Source organism: Xyrauchen texanus, chromosome 18 (assembly GCF_025860055.1).
Source record: "Xyrauchen texanus isolate HMW12.3.18 chromosome 18, RBS_HiC_50CHRs, whole genome shotgun sequence".
Classification (NCBI taxonomy): domain Eukaryota; kingdom Metazoa; phylum Chordata; class Actinopteri; order Cypriniformes; family Catostomidae; genus Xyrauchen; species Xyrauchen texanus.
Window position 1 is genome coordinate 21,902,062 of NC_068293.1, and position 27,622 is coordinate 21,929,683.

Sequence of the window (27,622 nt, forward strand, 5' to 3'; positions counted from 1 at the left end):
ACTTGTAGTAATGGACTGGAGGGAAGAAAGGGTGGGGTTAAGGTGTAGACACCACTTTGGTAGGGTGTCTGTTATTAAATACTAGGTTTCTTTCTTCATTGCTGTTACCACATTTTGTTGCCGTCATCTACAGGAAGGAAGTGTGGTTGCTCTCTCTCTCTCTCTCTCTCTCTCTCTCTCTCTCTCTCTCTCTCTCTCTCTCTCTCTCCCCTCATGTCTTACAGGGAGTCTTTCCCTTAAAAGGACTTTAGCGTATTATGATTGTGTGTCACCAATACACACATATAAACACTCATGTAAACACAAGCATTACACTGCCTTTGAATTTAAATTTACAGCATTTACGTACAGTAAATGTAATTAGAATTTTTTTTTGTGTGAAACCAGTTTTGCAAACTGACATTTGAGTTTTTTTGTTCGTGCAATAAATATCATGTGTTTTTGTTTATACACATTGCTTATGGGTGCATGGTTATGTTTTTATAATGTTTTCTCTCCCTCTCCCTGTACCCCCACCCTGCCTGCAGGCTGAAGCCCGTTTGGCAGCTAAGAGGTCGGCCCGTGTAGAGGCGCGTGAGATCAGAATGAAAGAACTGGAGAGGCAACAAAAAGAGGTAAAGAAACACCCCTTCACTAATGGCTTAAACTAAAAAATAAAATATTAAAAAAATGTTGCTATACTTAAATGTTTTTATATAAAATTATGATTGGTTTTGATCCTGTATCAGTATTAAATACTGTTGTAATATATATTTTTTACATTTCCTCTTGAATGGTTCCTCCACATTTAAGTCTTTGCAGAACACTGACCTACAGGTGAAAATCGTGCAAAAGTTCAGTAATTTCAGTAATTCAACTTAAAAGGTGAAACTAATATATTATATAGACTCATTACAAGCAAAGTAAGATATTTCAAGCCTTTATTTGATATCATTTTTATGATTATGGCTTACAGCTTATGAAAACCCCAAATTCAGAATCTCAGAAAATTAGAATATTGTGAAAAGGTTCAGTATTGTAGGCTAAAAGTGTCACACTCTAATCAGCTAATGAATCCAAAACACCTGCAAAGGGTTCCTGAGCCTTTAAATGGTCTCTCAGTCTGGTTCAGTTGAATTCACAATCATGGGGAAGACTGCTGACCTGACAGTTGTGCAGAATACCAACATTGACACCCTCCACAAGGAGGGAAAGCCTCAAAAGGTAATTGCAAAAGAAGTTGGATGTTCTCAAAGTGCTGTATCAAAGCACATTAATAGAAAGTTAAGTGGAAGGGAAAAGTGTGGAAGAAAAAGGTGCACAAGCAGCAGGGATGACCGTAGCCTGGAGAGGATTGTCAGGAAAAGGCCATTCAAATGTGTGGGGGAGCTTCACAAGGAGTGGACTGAGGCTTCAAATGTCGTATTCCTCTTGTCAAGCCGCTCCTGAACAACAAACAACATCAGAAGCGTCTTACCTGGGCTAAAGAAAAAAATAACTGGTCTGTTGCTCAGTGGTCCAAAGTCCTCTTTTCTGATGAAAGCAAATTTTGCATCTCATTTGGAAACTAAGGTCCCAGAGTCTGGAGGAAGAATGGAGAGGCACACAATCCAAGATGCTTGAAGTTTCCACAGTCTGTGTTGGTTTGGGGAGCCATGTCATCGGCTGGTGTTGGTCCACTGTGCTTTATTAAGTCCAGAGTCAACGCAGCCGTCTACCGGGACATTTTAGAGCACTTCATGCTTCCTTCAGCAGACAAGCTTTATGGAGATGCTGACTTCATTTTCCAGCAGGACTTGGCACCTGCCCACACTGCCAAAAGTACCAAAACCTGGTTCAATGACCATGGTATTACTGTGCTTGATTGGCCAGCAAACTCGCCTGACCTGAACCCCATAGAGAATCTATGGGGCATTGCTAAGAGAAAGATGAGAGACATGAGACCAAACAATGCAGAAGAGCTGAAGGCCGCTATTGAAGCATCTTGGTCTTCCATAACACCTCAGCAGTGCCACAGGCTGATAGCATCCATGCCACGCCGCATTGAGACAGTAATTAATGCAAAAGGGGCCCAAACCAAGTACTGAGTACATATGCATGATTATACTTTTCAGAGGGCCAACATTTCTGTATTTAAAATCCTTTTTTTTATTGATTTCATGTAATATTCTAATTTTCTGAGATTCTGAATTTGGGGTTTTCATAAGCTGTAAGCCATAATCATAAAAATTATATCAAATAAAGGCATTGAAATATCTTACTTTGCTTGTAATGAGTCTATATAATATATTAGTTTCACCTTTTAAGTTGAATTACTGAAATTAATGAACTTTTGCAGGATATTCTAATTTTTTGAGTTTCACCTGTATATGAATGGTATATAAACAAACCTTATCACACCACTCTCTAGAATACTTGATTCTCATTGGTCAATTGCAGCATTTCGCTTTTAAATATTTTGTATAATGACCGCTCTACTGTTGACCCTGGTAAATGGTTTTCTACATAGCCGCACTCTTTTTCTTCTCCCATTAAACATTTTTTTCAACTGAAAACAAATATTTCATAGTTATTTATTTATTTGGTAAGTTGCCATGTTATAAGATGGAGAATGTAAAGTCAGCCAGTCAATCTCAAAATACACTCGACAGGGTGATCAGGACCCAATTGTGAAGCATTATGCATTTATTAACTTAATAAAGTACTAAATGAAAAGCATATAGTCAGAAAATCCCAAAAGCTACAATGAGATACTTAATTTAAGATGCACATACAGCTACTTATGCATATACATGCAGGGAGGGACACACATTTGTACTTCACCATTGTTCCAGTTCTTAGGTGTCCTGTGGTGCCCACCACTGAAACATGACCTTTGCTGTAAGACTGAGGTATGAAGAGGTTTAGCTCATGGAATAAAAGCCCTGCCCCAGCCTCTTACCTGTTTAACCCCAACCTGTATGATACAGACAGAGGAAATGCCCCCTTTCACTTGGTGTGACAATCACCATACATCTTCCCAGGAGTGACAAGCATCTCAGACATAGGCAGAGATCTATCTGTCTGTCTGTCTGTGCGTGCATTGTCTGTCTGTCTGTCTGTCTGTTTATCTGTCTGTCCCTCTCTGTCTGTCTGTCTCTCTGTCTCTGTCTCACACAGCCTACCTAATGCAGAAGAAGTTCCTCTTTTTCTGAGTTGCGTAGATGTCCACTATCTTCTCTTCTGACAGTTTTGCTGTCAGATCGTTCTCAATGTGCAGTAGGGCAAGATCAGAGAATCTCTTCTGGACCACTGCAGATCAGAAGTTTCTTATTCTCTTCATAACTGAGAAGCTTCTTTCTGAGGTAGCAGAGCCAATAGGCAGAGTGAGTGTCAGCTGTAGTAGTTGGAACAAGTTAGTATACCTGTCCTTGTGTACTTTCTCTTGAAGTTTCTCTAGGCTGATTTATGATGGGATGGTGCACTACAAAAGATTCATTTCAGCTGTCACGGGCTGAGGGTGTATTTTAAGGATCGCCTACATGTCTAATAGTGGGCCAATGCCCTTTTGTTCACAATTAATTATATCATACGCCACACTGTGGGCCATTGCATCACTTGAAAATCTCCTGTCCAATTCAGCCAGCATAGTGTCAAACACAGGGAGATACAAATTACAGTTAAATGAGCAAGATTCTCAGTGTATTTCATTCTCATCTCGCTGACCATGTGTGGTGGATACTACATACTGCGAAAGCACGAGAGATGGTCCAAGGTTCTTATGATTTAAAATGGTTGGGTAACTCTCTGACTCTTCACAAGCTGAAACAACAACATCTTCAAAATGCTTTCACCTGCATCCACATCGCTGGATATGTGTTCTCAGGCTCTTGACTGCCAAGGCCGCATCAGCCATGGTTGTACTTGCACTCTGCAACCTCTTATGAGTTATGTGCACACCACTGAGAATTTCCTCGAGGACAATAATGCAAGTAATGAAGTGCAGGCTCTTCATGTGGTGATACAGTCCACTTGCCTCCACAGACCACTTTTTCCTCTCTTCTTCCTTTTCTTTCAAACAGTGAATTATGGCAGCATACTGTGATTTGACAGTATAGACAATCCTTTATGCCACGAACAATACATGCAGCATCATGGGAACCGTAACAGTCTATAAAGCCTATGAATCACTCCTTAATATGAAGCCCCTCTGTATATCTAATGCAATCAGAAAGTTGTTCAGTCTTTGAGGACATTGCTTCATCAGCGAAAACAGCGAGAAAACCAGTCTCGTGTATGGCATTTGATATGTCCTCCTGAATTTGCTCTGAACACAATGCAATGATTTCATTCTGAAAGTCTCAGTTTGTGCAATTAAAATATTTGGACTGCATGGATTTGAAATCTGAATTGGACTTTGAGAAAAATCTGCATATTCCCAAATAATTTCCCTTTGCTTCTGAATCAAGTGCCATCATGGTGCCCACGGAAAGGCAGGCCTAATTTAGCAAGAAATTTATCAATACCATCAGTCTTGCACAAATACTATTGCATTATCTCTACTGCATCTTGATGGCTGTGGGATAATTTTGCTGATCCACAAGTCCACACTCCACGTATGATCTCAGAAGTAAATAACCGGCATCACACAGTGTGATGTGGTCTAACACAGGAAGAGACATTTCCCACAAGAATGTGCTGAGCTGTATGTTTTTGAAATTGCCTCAGTATTTTGCAGCTGAAATTAATTGTCAGTGTGAAGCTCTCTTTCACCCAAAAAGGAAAATTATTTTATCATTTAACCTCAATCACAGTTCACTTTCAGTTTATCTTTTTTTTCATACAATGAAAGTGAATGACGACTGAGGCTGTCAGTCTCTAATATTCTGCCTTATGTGTTCCATGGAAGAAAGTTATACTAATTTGGAATGACATAAGGGTGAATATATATATATATGACAACCAAATTTTCATTTTTTTATCCCTTCAAGCACAAAACTTTAGTTGTCTCGATATTAAACTGATTTGACTTTTGTGTTGAACTTCCCATGAAAAAAGTCTTTATTCTTAGTTTCTTAATTGAAATGGAGATATGAGAAGGAATCTTTCTCATAGACTTGTTGACTTGCTCATGTTCAACACTACCAGCCTGTTATGTTTAATCTTCATCATGATTGTGGGCTCAGTGTTTTTTAATGTTTAATGTTTTGGCTGGGAAATGGGGATTAGTTAATTACCGCCTGGATCAAGACCTCTGAGAGGCCGTGTAAGTTGATCAGGGCTACAGGCTTTGACTAAGCTCAGAAATTGTATAGTTTTTTTTTTCACTTGAAGGACATACAGATAATGTTGATTTGTCCCTCAGTTTTTAAAAACAGAATGGTTTCAATGGTAGTACAAGTTTCATTCAAAGGCATTAGCCTCTTTAAGTGATTATTTAGGTGTAGCACACAGCAGCGTTACTTTGATTTTGTACTTTGCTGTTTATTTTGGCAATTCCCAACTAACTCTGTTATGCACAATTATATTACAGCATCATTATGCACAGACTCTATTGATTTTTAGTCATTAATTTATTTAGGCAGTTTGTCCCTGCTGATTAAAAAAAAAAAAAACATCTTAATCAACCTAAGATGGTTTGCTGGTCTTAGCTGGCTTGAATTTGTCTCACATCCTGGCCATGCTGGTCTAGCTTGACTTCCAGCCTAGCAAGCTGACAGGTATTCAAAGTCCCTATAAAACCAGCAAGCCTAACCAAGCTAGGAGACCAGTTCAGACCAGCAAACCATCTTCTGCTTATCAGCAGAGTTTATGATACTAGATAGAATATCCCTCATCAAAAAGATAGCTGTATTTAAAGCTAGGGCACTGTTTGATTCAAACTCTTGATGTCCCTCTTCGTTCACTGATTTGTTGGCACTGTGTAATTAGTTTAAGGCTCTATGATACCTGATGCTGACAGCACACACAGTAAATGGGGAATGCAAGGCATGAGTTCAGTAGCACAAAGTACAAACAGACTAAGTAGAAGTAGATTCCTTCATATGCTTGGGGACCATGTGAGTGTTTGATAAAAAAATGAGGTCCCTTCAGAGGTGAGTAAGAATCAGAAACTCCTTTCTTGATACCTGTACTCAGACATAGTTTTATGACAGATTATTTGCAGATTTATGACAGACTCTTTCTTTAGGATATTAGTATGCCTCTGTCTCCCTCATACCTGAGGTAGATTGGGGCACCGTGAGACTGGCAGGATGGCTTGCAGGCAGCTAGCTGGTAGAGGGGCACGGGTAGCGCTCAGTGGGTGGCCCCAGACCCTTTTGCAGAGTAAAGTGAGCTTGAATTTACTAGACAAGCATTGGATGGATGAGAATTTCAAGAATTAATGTGTTAATAAGAAGAATTGTGTAATCAATTAATTCTTTATTGATGGATTTCAGTGTTGTAAGTTAAGTGTTAAACTAGCATTAAGTTATTTGATGCATTTTATTATGGTTTTATTTATTGATTTAATGAAACTTTCTAAAACAAACAGTTAGAAAGTTCATCAGTAAGGGTGTAGTTAGGTAGGTACTGCCAAGGGTTGGTTTGACGAAATGCAAATGATAGGATAGGACCGCTGTGTCACATGGGTTTGCCTGTTCAACCCTGTCAAAGGCAGCTTGCTATGCATTATTATTTGGAGAAAAAACAATATTTTGTTAGAATTCTTTGCCTTTTTATGGTCTACAGTCACCTTCTAAAAATCATCATACCCTGAGAACTTAAACTAGTTCTGCCAAGTGCAAAATATGTTGAATGTGAATATGGTGTGGATTGCCATCTTGCATAAATGTTGTTTGAGAGGAAGGGGCAGATGATAAGATGATGCAAAATGTTTGAAAGAGTACTCGCAGGAAGTGATTTATTACAAGAATGTTGCATATATACCCAAGGAATCTTAGAGGAGCAACTCCTCAAAACTGGAGCAGATTATCATGGGAAAACGAGTTGGGTGAGATTTTGTGGGTTTGTCATTAGGGAGGGTGAAAAGAAGCAGGCAGTGTGCACAGTTGGACTGTGTGGTGTACAAAGGAGCCCAGTAGAAGTAGACTATAAAATAATTGCAGATCATTTATTTCAGATATGTTCCCACTAACTGCAGAAAAGATGTATCTTGTCCTAGTAAACCACTTTTATTAAATATTTACAATGTTTAACCTCCTGAGACCCAAACGTGACCGCTGTGTGTATTTTCCATTTCCCTTTTTGATTTGTAACTAGTAGCACCTAATAAACAAGGAAATAATTTATTGTCCACATATGTGGACATCTGGACTAAGTTGTGAAATTTCAAATTATACCAAGCTATAGAATTTCAGATTTATTTTCATCAAATTGTTTGTTTCCAGTAGTGTTGGTTATTCATGATTTTGAGACTTGCAGACATTTCAGCTGATTTTCTGTAAAGCTGAATAAACAATTATTATTCATAGTAATGGCCATCATCATCATCCAATCACTGCCAACCATGTTAAAATAAAATTTAGCATTATAAATTCTGAATCCATGTACTGACATGTTGAATGGTCCAAACATCATCTGCAGCCTGAAACAGAACTTTGGTTGGATTTTAGGATTGAATACACTTAACTGCATAGAAAGCTATTGGTTGACCCGTTGCTCACTATTTAGTGAATGACTTAACCTCCAGTGTGCTGTCTGTTCAGAACAGTTCAAATGCACCTTATTTTCATTCTAACTCCATATAAATCCTCTGAAAGCAACATTTTCCAGCTTTTGGATGAATACATTGATTTTCAGTGTGAAAATCCCTAGTAAATACACCAGCATTAAACAACATTTAACAAAATTAAAACTTCCTGCCTAATATTGTGTAGGTCCCCCTCTTGCCGCCAAAACAGTGCCAACCCACATGTCAGAATAGCATTCTGAGATGCTATTCGTCTCACCACAATCATACAGAGCGGTTAACTGAGTTACCGTACAAAATTAGGCAGATTAACAGAATTTATATTAAAATGAAGCCAAATGACCCACAGATGTGTTAATGTTGAAAGTTATTCAAAATTACTAACTTATTTTTTCAACTTTTGAGGGAATAATGTCCCAAAATCCACACATGTACAACATTTTTATTATCACGGAAAATAAATGAATTTTTAAAGCACCAGATCAAACGAAACTAGAGACACTACTCTTTACACCCAAACAGGTTTCAATGAAAAAAAAAATGGGTTTATTACCTCAGGCACATTGGTTGGCTCTGTGCCCACCCATAGAAGTGCTTCATGGAAATCGACGCTACCTGCTAAGTCATGGTTTCAAATATAAATGTATCAGTTTAAAAATACCGCTGCATCACTAGTGCAGCTAGCAGTGGTTGTCTGACCACTAGCAGGTTTCAAATGAATCCATGGAAAGAATCCAGTTACCCTATAGACCTGGACACATGACTGTGTAACTGTGTTTCTATGTGTCTGTAGATATTTGAACACTTGCAATTGCATTATGTAATTCAGCTGCCTTTATTAACATGGAATGAGATTTTAAAATTCAAGATTGATCACATTATGATAATTCTCTCTCTCATGGGGATGCCACTGAAGTTTGATAATTGTTGATGCAGCATGACCTTGTTCACACCATGTGTAAGCCTACCTGTAAAGGCAGGTAACATGATACTGGCTCGACCGGATTGCTAAAACTTTAACGGCTTTCCCTTTCCATTGTTTTATCTTTGTGTATCAAATCTTCCTCTTGGATAGTGCTCTGTCAAATAATAAATACCCTCTCTCTTTTTTTCCCTTCTTTGTCTGTTTGGTGTCTTTCCTCTGCTCTTCTGATCTTCTTTTGCTGTCCCCCTATGATGAAGATTTATCAGGTGCAGAAGGTAGAATTGTTTTCCTCTATCTGTTTGCTGCTGCTATCAAACTACTTACATCTTATAAGCTTTACTTCTGTGCACTTTTAATCATTTGGTGGTTTGTGTTTACCTTCAACTCACAAGTTTGATTTAAAAGCCATTTTAAATTTTCGCTTCATTTTGGTGTCTTTGATATGAGGTTTTAAGAATGTAGTATTCATCATAGACTTAAACATCTTACTCTTACCCTCTATTATGATTAAAACTAACTTTATTACATCAAATTACAGGCAGCATCTAGAATGCCTTTGTCGTTTTTCCTTTGCCATTCTTGTTACTTAAACTTCCCTTTTCTCAGCTGTTTTCTCCTGGCTCCTGCTGTATTTCTCTCTTTTTAGAAATACTATGGACTGGATAAGCCCGACAACAAATGGGGGGCTATTGAACAGTGGATGGTACATTGGGATTCAGATTTTCTGCATGTTTTTCTATTTTTCATTGCCTGTGCCTGACTTTGAAAAATCATTACTCTCTTATTATATTTTGCAATTCAGGATGCGCTCATGTTATGTCTATAACGTAGTCATATAGGGAGATTTCAATGTTGGATATTCAGCGCAGTGTTGGATATTCAGGTTTGCTGAGCATTGCGGATCTGCCTCCTTGTATCTTTTTTTCTCTTCTCTTCTTCGTAGGAGGACAGTGAGTGGTATACACGCCTCTCACAGAGACATGCTTTGGTTTGTATCTCCGTGTCCTTTCACAGTCTGTCCTCTTCAACCTGTATTAGATGCTTAATAGGCATCTCTGCCTCTAATTTACTACGGTAAAGATGGTAACTTTCATTAGTCTTCCTTTTATTATGAGATCAGCAGAAAAGATGTTTCATGGTTTTTGTTTGTGAATGCCAAACAACATTGTGAAAACATCATGTCGAGATCAGTAGACATACTGAAATGCTGTTGTATACATGATATACAACGGTTTGTTTTATGTATTAAACTCTTGTTAACTGTTGGTCCTTCTAATTTTACCTCTTTTTGCATCCATCAAGGTGTCAGATGATGAAGAAAGGATGTCAGTGGGGAGTAGGAGCAACATACAAGTCAGTATCTGTATAGCTTGTGTTAATGGGAGAGCATCTGGTTTCTTTAAAACCTTTAGATCTCTGTGTGTTGTCTGATTATTTGGTTGTAAAACAGTCCACAATGATCCTCATGCTGATGGTAGTTTTGTTTGTCTGGGCAGTTGGATTTGGATGCGGCAGATGCTTAGAGTGGGGTAAGAATCTCAGGGTGGGAAATGTTTCTTCAGGCACTAAGGAATGTGTTATTACTTTCAGCTTTCCATTAAAGTGAGATGTGCACATAACTAACTCCAAAAAACTTTGTTTCTGTTGTGTGCATGGTGAGTCAAAACTAAACGTAACAAAATTATGAACTTTAAGAACTGAAGCTACATTGAGGCTACTAAGATTTTGAAGGGTTTCATGAACATTACAAATTAGGGGTTTTGTTCCGTAGTCTGTACTGTGGATTTAAAAATAATGTTTTGTGTCCAAACAGGTTTGCCAAATACTCCTTCTACTTTATTCTCCCCACATTCACATCTGCTATTGACTGGACAAACTAGTAGTTCAAATTGCCATTGGTTGACTCAGAAGTTGAGATGTTGGCAAAGGATGATTGATCATGAAAACACAGCAATTAATTTAATATCCTGACTTCAAAACATTTTACACTGATTGAAATTCAGGAAAAACTTCACACAAATGTGTCAAAAAGGGCCCTTATTTCAAATTTTGTGATTGGATCCAATATCATTTTCATTGGTATCTTGAGGTCCAATTTATCAGACAGAAATTTGCTTAAATGTTGGACATGACAACTTTAATTGTTGGTCTATCTACATACAATAGTAATTCTGGGACTATTCTTAAAAACTTTGTTACTTGCAGTATAGTACATTTTTATAAGCAATGGGCTTGATTCTGATGTGATTTAGAAGCTAAAACAGTTTGCTCATGTATCACGTGTGGTAAAAAAATGCTTCAGAGAGGTCTTTGTGTTTTTAGAATGCCGTAAAGTATTATCTAACACTTTCTCTAATTAAGGGTTCTGCAAGATTGTAACAGGCATGTTTAACCCTCATCCTACTGTGTTCTCAGACTGGTTTGTTATCTATCAGCTTGTTTTTCTGCTCAGGAACGCATCTTGAGTGTGATGTTTGTTAGTTCTGTGCTTTTTTTTGCAAACTTGTAGATTTGCAACTATGTAACCTGAAAAGTCTGTAGCTCTCCATTCCCTTTCTTTTCTTTATCACTTGCAGTTATATATTTATGCCATCTCTCTTGCACTCTGTCTCTCTCTCTCTATGATTCTTGCACTTGCAGTGCATCCAGAAAGTATTCACAGTGCTTTTTCCACATTTTATGTTACAGCCTTATTCCAAAATGGATTCAATTCATTATTTTCCTCAAAATTCTACAAATAATACCCCATAATGACAACATGAAAGAAGTTTGTTTGAGATCTTTGCAAATTATTAAAAATATAAAACGAGAAAAAAAACACATGTACATAAGTATTCACAGCCAAAATTGAGCTCAGGTGCATCCTGTATCCACTGATCATCCTTGAGATGTTTCTAACTTGACTGGACATGATTTGGAAAGGCACACACCTGTGTATACATAAGGTCCCACAAGTAACGGTGCATGTAAGAGCACAAACCAAGCCATGAAGTCCAAGGAATTGTCTGTAGACCTCAGAGACTGTATCGATTGTATCGAGGCACAGATCTGGGGAAGGGTACAGAAACATTTCTGCAACATTGAAGGCCCCAATGAGCACAGTGGCCTCCATTATCCGTAAATGGAAGTTTGGAACCACCAGGACTCTTCCTTGAGCTGGCCGCCCGGCCAAACTGAGCAATCGAGGGAGAAGGGCCTTAGTCAGGGATGTGACCAAAAACCCGATGGTCACTCTGACAGAGCTCCAGTGTTTCTCTGTGGAGAGAGTAGAACTTTAAAGAAGAACAACCATCTCTTCAGCACTCCACCAATCAGGCCTTTATGGTAGAGTGGCCAGTCGGAAGCCTCTCCTCGGTAAAAGGCACATGACAGCCCGCCTGGAGTTTGCCAAAAGGCACCTGAAGGACCATGAGAAACAAAATTCTCTGGTCTGATGAAACAAATATTTAACTCTTTGGCCTGAATAGCAAGTGTCATGTCTGGAGGAAACCAAGCACCGCTCATCACCTGGCCAATACCATCCCTACAGTGAAGCATGGTGGTGGCAGCATCATGCTGTAGGGATGTTTTTCAGTGGCAGCAACTGGGAGACTAGTCAGGATCAAGGGAAAGATGAATGCAGCAATGTACAGAGACATCCTTGATGAAAACCTGCTCCAGAGTGCTCTGGACCTCAGTCTTGGGGGAAGGTTCAACTTACAACAGGACAACGACCCTGAGCACACAGCCAAGATAACAAAGGAGTGGCTACGGGACAACTCTGTGAATGTCCTTGAGTGGCCCAGCCAGAGCCCAGACTTGAACCAGATTGAACATCTCTGGAGAGATCTGAAAATGGCTGTGCACCGACGCTCCCCATCCAACCTGATGAAGCTTGAGAGGTCCTGCAAAGCAGAATGGGAGAAACTGCCCAAAATAGGTGTGCCAAGCTTGTAGCATCATACACAAAAAGACTTGAGGCTGTAATTGGTGCCAAAGGTCTTTCAACAAAGTACTGAGCAAGTAAATGTGATTTTTTTTTTTCTTCGTTTTTTATTTTGTGTAAATTTGCAAAGATTTTTGAATGTCTTTCACGTTGTCATTATGTGGTATTGTTTGTAGAATTTTTAGGATAATAATGAATTTTAATCAATTTTGGAATAAGGCTGTAACATAACAAAATGTGGAAAAAGTGAAGCGCTGTGAATACTTTCCAGATGCACTGTATATGGTATGTGTGCGTGTCCACTTCTAGCCCTCTGGATACAGTAGTTTCCTCAGTAGTGTCTAGGGCAAATTCTGCGTGTGGAAGCCCAGTGGTGAGCTTCAGTGATCCTGACTGTCAGAGTGAATTACAGACAATACAGTTATATTGAGTTGTTAGCTCAGACAGATTCCATTTCAGCTACAGACATGCTTTTCAAGTTCATGAGGTTTTTACTTTTAATATCCCATAAATGGGGCTTAATTGAATGTGGAATTTCTGAATGTGGAGTCAATGGTTGAGTAAACTGTATAAATGGTTGTTTCTAGTCTTTGTCTGTTAATTGTAACTATTTATATAGGTCTGTCACGATAACTACTTATGTTGGACGATATATTGTCCCAGAAATAATTGTAATAAATGATATTATTGTCATTTTAAGACCATTTTATGCCACTGATATAATGATAATATAAAAGCATTATAATGCAAGTACACCCTTTGAAAGAGCAATTCACTTTTTATTAAGAATAATCAGACATTGGAATCAGAATGTCAAAAAAATATATAAAGTTGGGAAGGTCCCTCTCCATCTCCAACTGTGGTTTTTGTTTCCAGCTCAGAAAACTGTATGGGATTAGCTTTTAGGTTAGTTGTATTGCCACTGGTGTCACTGTTTTTAATCAAATTCGACATACCTGCTCGTTCACATTAATGGGCTCTCCTCTCTCATTCTCATTTTGACTTAAAGCCCAAATGTTCCCACACCGGACTTATTCTTCCAAACATTTTGGCAGGAATTATGCAGTCATCCGGAAAAAAACACCTATTAAAACAGATGAGAGGACAGAAGCAGCACGCATTGCTAAAATGTTGGTGACATTAATTCTTATGAAAACAAACATGCATGTAAACACAATGAGAAATATCGAGGTTAGCAAAAATGATCAAGGTCATGTCCATATATCGTACGATAAGTCAATAACGTAATTATAATGACAGGCCTATTTTTATACCTAACAACTACTAAAAAATGTAACTAAAAGTGGAAGGACAACTAAGGTAACGTGTGTGTGTTTTTGTGCATGTGAAAAGCCAACTCTTAAACTTGAATATTTGAGACTTCATAAATAGCTGAAATACCTCTCGCATTGTGCCTGAATTATATTCATTGGTGCTCTCTGGTGGTTTCCAGGAAGACTGCGGCAGCTCAGTGGCTAGTTATATGCACAGCACTAGTATTGATGGCCTCTAGAGATCTTGACCATGTCATCATCCCTGACTTGGCAGATGTTAACGGGAGACCGTATATGTACTAGATTGAAGTTTTGGAGTCCATGTGATCTGTGATGGACTGTGGTGTCAAAGCCTGAGTTTAAGTTTATTTGTCTTTAACACTTCAAGAAATGGCATGTTGGATTGAGATGATGGCCTACATGAAGGATAGTTGAGAAAGTCATGATTGTGAGCATGTGGGGAAAAGCTTTTCTTTCTCTCTCTCTTGAAATGCATCCTGCATTTTTAATTATCTTGAAACCTATTTTTTCTCTCTGTGAAGAGGTAAAAAAAAATATCAGTGATCAATGGATTCAGCAAACCAATTTAACAATTATATCAAAAACTCTGGGTGCCAAGATGTTTGGAAATTTGTATTGTTTGCACTTTGTATTTAATGTAGCAAGGCATATTTGGAGTCTTGTGAATTGCTTGGTTGTATTTGCTTATATGCATTTTATAAGTATAATTAACCAAATACTACCATTACGTTTTGAAACTTTTCAACTTGACAAACTTATTTTCAACAGATATTTGTTTTTGTTGTTGTTTTTTTACTAACATTGTTTTTATGTTGAAAGCATGTTCTCCGTGAACTAATATGCCAAATAAGACACTTGTAAAGAAATGTTAGCTCAAACACAGGGGTATTGTGAGAAAATCTATTTATATTTGTATCTTGTTTATTTACAGGTTAATGACCGGTTGGAGCAAGACTACTTGGAAAAGGTTAGTGGTTTTATATCCATTATATTTTATTATATATATTTTTTTTTCTCAATAGTGCATAAACAATGGCATATTAATATTTTTCAGGGCTCTTCACGAGCATCGACTATATCTGGTGCCACTCTTACTTCTTTGGGTGAAATGTCTTCACGGAGAGGAAGCGGAGATACATCCATCACTGTTGACACAGAACCCTCCATAAGGGAAATCAAGGTGTTTGTTTGTCTTACCATTTGTCTCACATATTCCCATAAAGCATTCCTTTAAACTCATCAGCTGATTTCTCCTCTGTATAACCCCATGATATAAACCCATGGTACACCTTTGGCGTTGACATTAGACAGACCTCAATACATAATCTCAAATATTTATCTATGCTATGCATTTTTGGGTTCCAACCCAGCACATTTTGTACCATTGTTTGTTGTAATTTTCTTTTTTTAGCTTAAATTAGTACTATTTTAATTTGTTAAAGTTATTGAAATGTTTATTCAGTATAAGTATCACTTTCATTGTCTTTGTCATTCCTGTCATTCTTTGTACTTTTCCTGGAGATCTGCCTTCCAGCAGAGTTTAGTTTCAGCTCCAATCAAACACAACTCAACCCGATAATCATGTTTGAGTAGGTAAATCTAAACTCTGCAGGAAGAAAGATCCTGTGAGCACCTTTCTAGTCTATTCAAACAGTTTCAATACTTCAATACAGAACTAGGAATATAACAGAATGTTGTGTCTCGAGACGCATTTTTAAGTTATTTCTAACTTGATACGCTGTCTTAAAATGTGACACTCATGCACAAGATGCCAAAAATAAATAAATAAATAAATAAAAACGTAAAAAAAGCAGCGCAGATGGATCCAAAACTAGTTCGTTGTGAATGGCCCTAAGAGTTAGATTGATTGGTGACTCTGCAAAAAAGAAATAGCGGTGAAAACTTTTGCTTTTTATTATAAATATTGTATCAAGTTCCATGCTAACCAGCAAGTTAGTGGCTCGCCAAACATCAGGTGACCAGGTAATACAAGATTTAATAGTATCTTTTCTAGACTCTCTTGTTCTTATCTGGCTCTCGTCTTGCATGCCCATGCTTCAATGCCACAGACGTCTGTAGCTTGATATTGATTCCTTGCCTCCATTCTCCAAGGCAGACTTTACACCTCTTTCCAGTTTAGAAGTGGAAAAGTGTGTTATTATTGTGTATTTTTAGTTATTATTAGTGCATATTATTTCTGTACTTTAATGCTTGTGCAGCTTCGCTGTGTGGACTTAAGGGAACGGATAAGGGTTTACACTACAAATGCAATGTGTTCACATGCATTACTGACTACCTCCGAATGTGTTTTGTGTGTGTACAAAACATTTTGGACACATTTACACTTGTATTTAGTGCTGACCACTTGTGATCGGATCACCCAAGGTTGATCAATGTAAATGGGGTCTTTGTGAGTATAAGCTGATTTTAATGTTGTGTGAAATCTTACAGGATGTCCTGTTGGAAGTAGAGGAAAAGTACCGGAAGGCCATGGTGTCCAATGCACAGCTGGATAATGAGAAGACCAATCTGATTTATGAAGTGGACACTTTGAAAGACTCTTTGATAGAACTGGAGGAGATGCTCTTTGAAACACGGCATGATCTTGAGGACAAGAATAAGGTCTGTACAGTCATAGTTACGAATTAATTGTGTGTGTCCAGGGCTGGGTTATATGATGATATGTACTGTGCGATGGGGGAAATGTGTCAACTGGTAGAGATTGTATTGTACTCTTTATACCATGATATATCTGGTTTACTTGCAAATTGTGCCACTTGCAGTGTAGACTGCTTCATTGATAATAATGCGAGCAATTTATTGTATTTGCGTTGTGACACGCCACTTGAATCCAGTGTAGATACAGTGTAACTGTAAGTTGTGTTCTGAAATTTAATATGGTACTGACTACAAATGACACAAGTAAAATTATAATCAGTAATGTAATCATTGCACTTTTTATTATGAAATCTTATTACTTTTGCATTATGTAATCTAGATTAAATGTAGTCCATTTCTACTCAACACTGGTTTCAATTTACCACATTAATATATATTTCAATATGTAATATATAAAAAATTCAACCAGAATTAAGTTTATTGTGATATATGTACTGCATCAATGATATAAAATTACTCATACCTTATACCGTAAAGATTTTGATCATATTGCACACCCCTAGAATACTGTATAATATGTAGTTTGTTGTAATAAATTGTTGACTGAAATAATAATGATATTAAAATAATGACTTTTTTTTTTTTTTTGCATGATTGAAAGCCAACATTGTTCACATTGTTCTTGGTGCTTTAACCTCAGTGATGGCACATGTGTAACACCTTCTTAAAAATGTACCGGTACATTAAAACTTTACACAAAAGAAAATGCAATAACTAAATCAGATTTTATGTTTTAGAACCTAGAACGAGAGAAGCATGCCCACAGTATACTGCAGTTTCAGTTCAATGAATTGAAAGTGACATTGAAACAAAGTGAAGAACTTCTAACCGTGAGTATTGTTGTAATAAGTGCTTGGATCTCTTTCGTTAAGCTTTTTGTCATTTCAAATGCTTGCCCTATCTTATTATCTGCCTTCTTAGCAACTTGTGTCTTTCCTCCTTTGCTCCTCCATGCACAATGCCTCTCTATAGGAAATCCGTCAGTTACGACTCAAGCAGGATGGCTCTATTAGGGAGATTTCAGACCTCCAGGAAACAATTGAATGGAAGAATAAAAAAATTGGGGTATGATCCCTGAATATATTACCACTTTTTTAAGTTTGGCCATTGCCTTTATTGTTAGAGAATTATATTAATATAGTAGGGTGGATTAGCATAATTCTAAATCAATTTCCTGCTACAATCTGTCTCTTCTTTGCTAAGCTTTTTTCTTGTTTTCTGCAGCACTGATGTTTTCATGCCTTTCAAAAATCTTTCCTTTTTGCTTCATCTTTGCCAAATCCTTTTTGGTGCTGTTCAGGCATTAGAGAGGCAGAAGGAATTTTCTGATGCCATTCGCAATGAGAGGGATGAGCTCAGAGATGAGGTCATTCAGCTCAAAGATATTTTGAAGGTATTGATCTGTTTGCTGGAAACAGTTAATTGTAGGGCTTATACTAATGTCTAGCATGTAAGATAAAGCAAAATATGACTGAATGAACAGAACCACAACATAATATTGGTGCTTCTACAAATCAAGTAAAGGAAAAATGTACTATCTACTCTGTGTTTCTACATTTATAGGAGTAATTCAATCAAAAATGAAATTGTCATTAGTTACTCACCCTTATGTTGTTTCAAACCTGTATGACTTCTGTAGAACACAAATTGAAATGTTAGGCAGAATGTTAGCCTCAGACACCATTCACATTCATTTTATGGACAAATGATGCAACGAAAGTGAGGCTAAAATTCTGCCTAACATCTCATTTTGTGTTTTAGGGAAGAATAAAAGATAAAAAATAAAACAAAAGTTTGGAACAACTTGAGGAAGAGTTAATGCAATTTTCATATTTGAGGTGAACTATCCCTTTAACCTGACCTATTACTTAACTAAGTATACTCGTATGAATTTATTATTCCATCCAGAAACATGGTATTGTCCTTGGACCTGACCTGGCCACCAATGGAGAAACAGGAGAACAAGCAGGAGAGGCTGATCAGAATTCTCAAACATCTCCTGTTGAAATCAGAGAGCGGAGTAGCGTACTTGGTGAGCTGATTTTCTCTTTCTTTCTCAGTCATTGCATGATAACGTTTTTTTGTGCACATTTGCACTCTCATCTTGCCAAGCCTAATTGTACTGTTTCTAAGAGCCTGGTACAAATGAATTGTCATGTTACCTTCTCACACTTCACTTCTTTCCTGCTTCAGCAAAATCCACACGTCTAGTTTTTTCTTTACTAATGTATAGTAGACAACTTAATTATTGTGATTCTGTTTTCCTAATAAACAAATGAGCAAATGCTATGAATGTCATGTGCTTCAGCTCCATGTTCATTTTTGTTATTACCTGCCAGAGATGATTAAACCAGAACCCACACTCCTCTCTAAGGTTTACTCTGGTCATATATACACATCTGAGGTCAGTCCTGTCAATTCAACTGGTCTATTAAATATATGTATACAGTTGAAGACAAAATTATTAGCCCCCCTATGAAATTTCAATTATTTTGTATTTATTTCCCAAGTGATGTTTAACAGAGCAAGCGGATTTTAACACAGTATTTCTTTTTATGTTTTTCCTCTGGAGAAAGCCTTATTTATTTCAATTTGTCTTGAATAAAGTTATTATTATAAAAAAATAAAAAACTGCAAAGGTCAATATTATTAGCTACCTTAAGAAATTATCTGTTCAATTGGCTACGGAACCAACCACTGTTAAACAATCACTTAGTTAACTCACCTAATTAACTCAATCCCCCAAGCCTTTAAATTGCTCTTCAAACTGAGGATTAGTATCTTGCAAAACAACTAGTGAAGTAATATAAAACTGTCTTCATGGCAAAGACAAAATACATTTGTTTAGACTTGAGAAAATTAATTGTTAATCCTCACAAAGCAGGAGAAGGATATACACATTTATCAAAGCATTTTCAGGTGTCAAGAACTGCTGTGAGAAGTATTATCAAGACGTTTGAAGAGACCCACACAGTGGAGAACAAGACTGGCAGAGGCAGCAAGCGAAAGATTTCAAAAACCTTGGAAAGAAAACTGGTGAGAGAGGTTTCTAAAATCCCAAGAACAACTGCCAAGACACTAGTGAATGATTTAGCAAAGTCTGATATTGATGTCTCAACGAAGACATTCACTAGAGCCCTGCACAGGAATGGACTGCGAGGTTGCAGACCTAGAAAAACTCCACTTCTAAAGAAGAGACACCTCCAAGCTAGACTGAAGTTTGCTAAGGACAACCTAGAGAACAATTATGCATACTGGAATTTAGGAATGCATCGAAATTTCGGCCCGCGAAAATTTTCGGCCGAAAGAGAAAAAAGGCCGAAAATATGAGCCGAAAATATATACCTCCTCGCCCCGCCCCTCAGTGCTCTGATTTCACTCTGGATCGATCTAACCCTTATCACGGTGCTACCAAACAAAGGCCGATCATGTCAGCGGTGTGGAAATTCTTCAAAGTTTCTGATAAGGACATCACATTTGCGATCTGCAGTGTTTGTTCAGCAGAACTTTCAAGATATATATATACACAGAGTACAGCAAGAGATTCTACAGGAAAGTGCCCCGATCCACAGCAGTGCCACAACTAGCGCAGCTACAACACAACTTGAGCCAGAAGCGACAATCCCCTTGACTACGGTCGCATAAATAAAGACCGCTTTCCTTTGCTTGCGCGGATTGCGCACAGGTATTTATCCGCCCAAGCACCAGCACAGAGAGTGAGAGACTGTTCAGTGCAGCATCTCATGTTCTTGATGAGCTTTCTGACAGGAGAGACTGTCAGAAAGTTTAGCAACTTTTGTTCTTGAAGAGAAACCTGTCACTTGTTGTTAAATAGAAAGCGGTCCAATATGATGTGAATAGCAATTACATTCCACTTGTTCTTCACTTGAGGATACATCTGTCGTTTACAGTTGAGGTTGGATTTAGTTCAATTACTGCTGTTTTGCACTGTTGTTTTGCACAATAATGTTCACTTAAAGTGTACATACGTTTACATAAACAGAATAAAGCACTGATCTATATATATAATTATATATTATAGTTATATATAGATCAGTGGAATAGAGGCCCTCTGCCATTCTGTGTTCTGCCTTTTTGTTTTAATTAAAATTACTGTTGCATATTTAAACTTTTTGAAAGATGCTAGCTAAGTTCATTACTTGACTGTTGTTTTGCATATAATAGTTTTCTAAAACTTTACATTATTTGGATAATTGTTAATAAAATCTGTAAAATTAAATTTTTACAGAACTGAATGAAGAATAATATTTAATAATGTTTTAATATATTTTTTGTCCAATATTGGTGTGTTACTTTCAATAAAAGTGTGATTTATTTTATTGGTTTGTAGTTTTTCAATTCAGATTCGTTAAATTCATGAAATTAATGAAAAAGTATAATGTTAATAGAATTATACACAAATGTTTTTTTTTTTTGTTTTTCTTAAATAGGTAAAAAAAAAAAAAAGTAAATTTCGGTTTCGGTTTTCGGCCAAGTGCATCCTGGATTTTCGGTTTCGGCCCAGAATTTTAATTTCGGTGCATCCCTACTGGAAATGTGTTCTTTGGTCAGATGAGACAAAACTAGAGCTCTTTGGCCATAGAGATGTTGCCTATGTTTGGAGAAAGAAGGGAGAAGCCCCAAAGAACACAATTCCCACAGTGAAACATGGCAGTGGGAGTATAATGCTGTGGGGATGTTTCAGTGAGTCTGGAACTGGGAATCTCATCAGGGTCGAAGGAATCATGAAAATGCATGACTACGAGAAGAAAAGACAACCTCAGGCAATCTGCAACAAAACTTGGTTTGGGTCGACATTTCGTCTTCCAGCATGATAACGACCTCACTTATGGTGAAGAACTACTTCCAAACTTGAATCCCATAGAAAATCTGTGGGCCACACTGAAGACTAGAGTCCATGCCAGAAGACCAACAAATCTGGAGGAGCTTGAGAGATTTGTTAAGGAGGAATGGGCTGCGAATCCTCAGGAGAAATGCCTAAAACTTGTTGAGAACTACAACAAACGACTAAAGGGATACACTATTGACTATTAACATCAGATGGCTAATAATTTTGACCTGTAAATGTCTTTATTCTTGGTTATAATTTAGTTTCTATTTGTATTATAAACATTCTAAATTGCCTAAATAAACTATTGTGTTTAGAAATGCTATGTTGAAAAAATCTTTGCTCCATTAAACAGCACTTGGGAATTATTTGAAAAATAACAAAATATTTCATAGGGGGCTAATAATTTAGTATTCAACTGTATATATATATATATATATATATATATATATATATATATATATATATATATATGTATATGTATATATATGTGTGTGTGTGAATTTGATAAATACTTTGACATGCCATTTTAATTATAATAAATCATAATAATTCACCATCTGATATAGTTCATAGCACACAAAGACAAACACTGTATTGGAAGTATTTAACATATAGCTGCAACTTTTTCAGCATTTTCAGGATGGTCAGAATATTTTTCTGTAGAAATCAGAGTAGGCACGGCAGAGTGGCGTATTAAGTGCTTGGCTCAAATCTGTGGGGTTTTCTTCTTTGGGGCATCCTTTACACATGATTGGATTAAGAGCTTTGCCTTGGGGCCTTATTTTTCTTTCTTCCCTCCTTCTTGTTTTGAACTTGAAATATACAGACACATTTCTTTTGGGCTTAATGACCGACACCTTAATCATCTCCCAGGCTCTCATCAGTTGGACCTGTGTAAAGACCAGCACCAAAAAGATTTGGATGAGGAGGTGCAACTGTCTTCAAATGTCCCAATCAGTTCTACAAAGACATCTTTAAAGGCAAATGAAAATGGAGAACATGGGGACAAACTAAATCAGGCTGTAGAGCAGTCTGAGAATAGACCTGAAATACCTCCAAGTTCTGTTGGTGATGAAGCAGGACCCATTGATGAGATCAAAGCCACGGAGTCTGTACCGGAAGATTCAGGGGACAAAATAGTGGAATTAGAGTGTGATGTTCACAGTGATGCACATACGGAGACAGATCAACAAGATGGCATGATATCTGTCGATCTTAGTCAGGTAATCAAAGAGGAAACTCCTATGGTGTCTGTTTCTGTTCCAATACCTGATAAAGATCAACCTGGTGAGGCAGAGCTTGAAAATGAAAGCAAAGAAGAACCTGTGGAATCCTTTAAAACAGAGAAACTTTCACAAACCCAAGATGCAAGTGTTTCAAATAAAAAGAAGAAAAAGAAAAAGAAAGGAAAGCAGAAACTGAAACAAAGCGACAAGAAAGAAAGTGGCACAGAGATGGATGACAAGAATGAAAAAATCTTGACTGAAAATAATCCAAACCAAAAGATGGAAAATGATCAAGAGGCTAACCACGAAGAATACTTAGGGAATGATGTATCCAAAACAACAATGAATACAAAAGACCCAGCTGATTCACAAGATGATAAAATAATAGAATGTGTTGAAATACCAAGCACAAATGTAAATGCTGATGATGCAAGAGACCAATTTCAAACAGTTACAGATGAGGCTGATTCAGGAAAAAGTTCTAAATCCATCTCAAATTTTGATTGCCCTGAATCTAAAACTTGCACTGGTGTTCTTTTAGATGATGTGTCTCAAATCAGTATAACTAACCCCACTACCATTATTGATGAACAAACGGAAGACTCAAAAATTGCAGGCCAAGAGATTGTGATCATTTCCATTGAGATTGATTCTTCAGAAAAAGAGGCTTCACTGTCTCATAAACTTTCTTTTAAGCCCATGGATGATGTTAGCAGGCATGTGGAACACCACCCCGAGTCCATTTACAACTCTGACGTCATTGAGAATTCATTGTTGATAGAAGTGAATAGTGATCTGGACAGTGATACAGTAGAACAGGAGGCAATGCACCAAAATATTGATCCAGATGGGACCACTTTCCGTGATGGTCATGACGACTCCGCTCAAATTCATTCATCCTTCTCTGTGCTAAAGAAGTCAGAAAATGAAGCTGAAACAGAAATACAGGAAAAACCAACAGAGCCCATTGATCAGGTGTTAGAAATTCATCTTCAGGACAGTGTCATCCAGAATGACACTAAGACACAGCAAGCTGAACTAGTCAAAGAAAATCTAATAATATCTAGTGACAAAGTGATAATAGGAGACAACGCTAAATACACTTCTGTAACTGAAACCCTTGTTCAACACATTGGAGAAGAAGGTGAGGAAGAGGACAGATCACTTCAAGTTCAGGTAAAACCTGAGGCTCATCTGTCTGGAGAGGATGAAGCCAATCAGGAATCAGTAGAGTCAGGAGTCTCTCACCAAGAGAACATGCTAGAAAAGGGTGAAGATGATGAAAAAGAAAAATCAGTTCAAGATCAGGTTATACCTGAGGCTCAACTGTCTGAAGCAGATGAAGCCAATCAGAAATCAACAGAATCAGGAGCCTCTGACCAAAAACCCAAGCTAGAAAAAGGTGAAGATGATGAAAACGAGAAATCAGTTCAAGATCAGGTTATACCTGAGGCTCAACTGTCTGAAGCAGATGAAGCCAATCAGGAATCAACAGAATCAGGAGACTCTGACCAAAAACCCAAGCTAGAAAAAGGTGAAGATGATGAAAATGAGAAATCAGTTCAAGATCAGGTTATACCTGAGGTTCAACTGTCTGAAGCAGATGAAGCCAATCAGGAATCAACAGAATCAGGAGACTCTGACCAAAAACCCAAGCTAGTAAAAGGTGAAGATGATGAAAAAGAAAAATCAGTTCAAGATCAGGTTATACCTGAGGCTCAACTGTCTGGAGAGGATGAAGCCAATCAGGAATCAACAGAATCAGGAGCCTCTGACCAAAAACCCAAGCTAGTTAAAGGTGAAGATGATGAAAAAGAAAAATCAGTTCAAGATCAGGTTACACCTGAGGCTCCACTGTCTGGAGAGAATGGGGCCAATCAGGAATCAGGAGAGTCAGAAATATTTGAAGAACTCAATCTAGAAAAAGATGAGGAAGATGAGAAAGAAAGATTATTCCAAGATCAAATTATGCTTGATGCGCAACTTCCTGGAGAGGATGACAACATCCTGGGAGAGTTAGATGAGGAAGACGGGGAAGACGAAGGGGAATCATTTGATTTTGATGAAAACGATCTTGAAGCATCATCAGATGAACATTCTAAAAATAGTCTAGATCAACCAAATATACATCTTACACTTTTAAAAGAAAATGTGCAAGGTCCAAGCCAGGAATTCCAAAGTGATGTCATTGATGAGGACAGGACACAAAAAGATTGTGGAACTCTGGATCTTGGAGCTCAGCAACCAAAGCCAAAAGAGCAGATGGATGATGGACTTGCCATAGAAAACCCACAAACAACAACCGAGGTTGTAGGATATTTAACAGAGCACAGCCATGTTGACAAGGAAGTTCAACCTAATCATCAGCAACATGATACACCTGAAAATAAACAATATACAGTTGAAAAGCATCTGCAAGCAACAGAAGATGTAAGATACAATGAAGGATTTAATCTCATCTCAGAGATGGAGAGAAGAGATGTAGGCCAAAAGATCATTCACCATAAACCAAAGATTTCAGGAGAGCAGGAAGTTCAGAAGGAAACAGCAGGGGGCAACAAGGAAGATGATAGAAAGGAATCTAAAAAAACTAGCAAAAAAGGAAAGGGCAAGGGGAAAGAAGAATGTAAAATGTCTTAATATAGAAGGATTTGCAGAGTCTTTTTTCCTTGGTATCTACTATTCAACATTGCACTTACGTAGGTCTTAAGAACACCATTTTGAAACCAGTACTTTAAAGACTTCTGAGAACCCTAGAATACCGAAGGTTATCTTGCAGTCTTGGCTAAAGACTTAGTCTTATCATCTACCATGTAACTTTCATCACAGGTGTTTTACATGGCTGAAAATTGGCCAAACAGAATGTCTGAATTTTTTTAAATCAGTTGCACATTAAATGCTAGCAGTAAAGAGAGTAAATGGTCATATTTATTTTGAAATTTTAATAACCATATGCTGTTTCAAGTATGTAATAATAAAATTAAAGTTTTTGCAACTTTTTTGCTGATTAACGGTGTTTATGGGAGATACTAACAATTGGAATTATTTTATTTATTCTGATTGGTGACTAAAGATTATGTTGGAACACAGCTATCTTAAAATAAAACCCAAATTAAATAAATACTTCAAAGATAGCTCAGAATCATTTTTTTTGTATGGTGATAAAGGACCTTTTTTTTTTTTTTTATTAAACTGTTATTTACTAAAACTGTTTAAAGTGCATATATACATTAGGGTCAGTAGTTTGTGTCGTAGATAAAGTATGCTACAGTCCATTCCAAATGAGGAAATGGCTATTATTATTTTTATTATTTCAAAAATATAAATAAAACTCCAGTCATGTTAGGTTGTTCTTTCTCTTTTTTTACACATTCTTTGCACAGCTTCAAGTAAGCTCACCCTGTCATTAAGCACTTGTAGTTGATGTTATAGATACACATTTAAGATAGATTGATAAATGGATATACAGTACATTGGATTGAACACTGACATTGAATAAATTGTGCCGTTGCACTGAATGCTGAGTTTGCCGAAGTTTCTGCATGTTATCCATTCTCATCCTTCACATCCCTGGGTCGGATAGCTTCACTTTTGCATGCATTGTCTCCTCCCCCTCCATGCAATTGGCTCCTCCCACTCCTGGTATGTGTAAAATCTCCTATCTAATCTTAGCTCAAGTTTTGAGCATGAGTATGCAGCTGAATGTTTTTTTTAGATCTGTTGGTTTTTTTTTTTTAAGTTATTTTTTTTTGTTGTGTTATGGTAGACTGTTAAACTCTGGACCTGCTTTTCAGAGATTCGCTTACGAAAACTGGTCGATGAGAGGGAGAACTTAATAGAGCAGGTGTGTTTCTCAATTGCTAGCTTTACAAATGCTAAACCTTTATTATTTTCTCATGTTTCTGACTTGTTGATTACAATAGCACAAATGTAAGCACTATTTGTTTGGCTGTTTTATTACCAGGTTAAGAGATTTAAAGGTCAGCTTGAGCAGAGGAAACAAAGAAACAGCATAGAGGATTCCTCAAGTCCAGAGGGAGACGTACAGGAGAACGGCACTGACTCTAACATCATGGCTATACAGCGTAAGGACAATGCCTGCAAACTCAATCGACCTCAGGTTACTAGAGTCCAAAACATTATAACAGTGTATGGAAATGTAAACTGACATTTAGAGTGCTGAGGTGAAGATACGCTTTTTTTCCTGATACTGATTACATCATTAGCAATGTTTTTTTAATAGGTTTCATTTTTGTCCCAGTGAAGAACACTATGCCCTATGCCTCAAATGTTGAGAAATGTGTATTTATTCTTTTTTTTTCAGGGGACGCCAACAGGCAAATCAATGACCTCAAATTTAAGCTTGTCAAATCAGAGCAAGAAATCACAGCTCACGAACAAAATGTGAGTTCTGTTTTTATTTCTAATGCCATCACATTTTAGATGTAGAATTTTTATTATTACTGTAGTTGTGATTTTTCAGAATTGAAGCAGTTGAAATAGCTCTGATTCAAACTTGTTGTAGGCTACAAGACTTGAAAGTCAGGTGTCCCGGTACAAAGTTGCAACAGAAAATGCAGAGAAGGTGGAGGATGAACTTAAAGCTGAAAAACGCAAACTTCAGCGAGAGGTAACAAAGCATTAGGCCAAGTGGCCTAGCCTTAACGGACCCTTTTCACAGACTGTGATGATGCATTACCTCCCTAATTTAGCAGCTATCTATCAAACTTTTGTAATAAAAAACAATTACTTGAATTGATGCAATTTAAAAAGAAAAATGAATTTGTTAAATTCCCGATATTCATTTAAATGTATTTATACTAGTCAACACTGTTGCGATGGGATTTCAAATACAGCAGCTGAGGGAGTGATGGTAAATTTGTCATCTTTCACACTTCTGACTGCTATTATTCATTTTCCCCTATTTTCTTTTGAAAAGTTGTAAAAACGTATTAGTGTATTTATTTTTTTATTTGCTGTTGGAGCAAATGGTAAAGCAAAAATATTTTCTATGAGCTCCCTATGACGCTATATTTTACTTCTGCATTCCAAACCCAGAAATGTGAAGA

General features: G+C 37.2%; 1 protein-coding gene across 14 annotated transcripts in view; it reads left to right on the plus strand.

Moving 5' to 3' along the window:
• Positions 1-27,622, plus strand: part of LOC127658735 (leucine-rich repeat flightless-interacting protein 2-like) — a 46,038-nt gene that overhangs the window by 18,196 nt on the left and 220 nt on the right. For 2 of the 14 annotated variants that reach the window (XM_052148195.1, XM_052148196.1), the window contains exons 2-14: positions 528-614; positions 8,834-8,851; positions 9,223-9,279; positions 9,520-9,564; positions 9,879-9,929; positions 14,728-14,763; positions 14,851-14,976; positions 16,248-16,418; positions 17,213-17,305; positions 17,448-17,540; positions 17,776-17,868; positions 18,384-18,507; positions 22,201-26,330. In XM_052148195.1, coding sequence (XP_052004155.1) covers positions 528-614; positions 8,834-8,851; positions 9,223-9,279; positions 9,520-9,564; positions 9,879-9,929; positions 14,728-14,763; positions 14,851-14,976; positions 16,248-16,418; positions 17,213-17,305; positions 17,448-17,540; positions 17,776-17,868; positions 18,384-18,507; positions 22,201-25,193 — 3,987 coding nt within the window. In that variant the 3' untranslated portion in view covers positions 25,194-26,330. The other 12 variants (XM_052148197.1, XM_052148198.1, XM_052148199.1 and 9 more) reach the window with 9 other exon arrangements.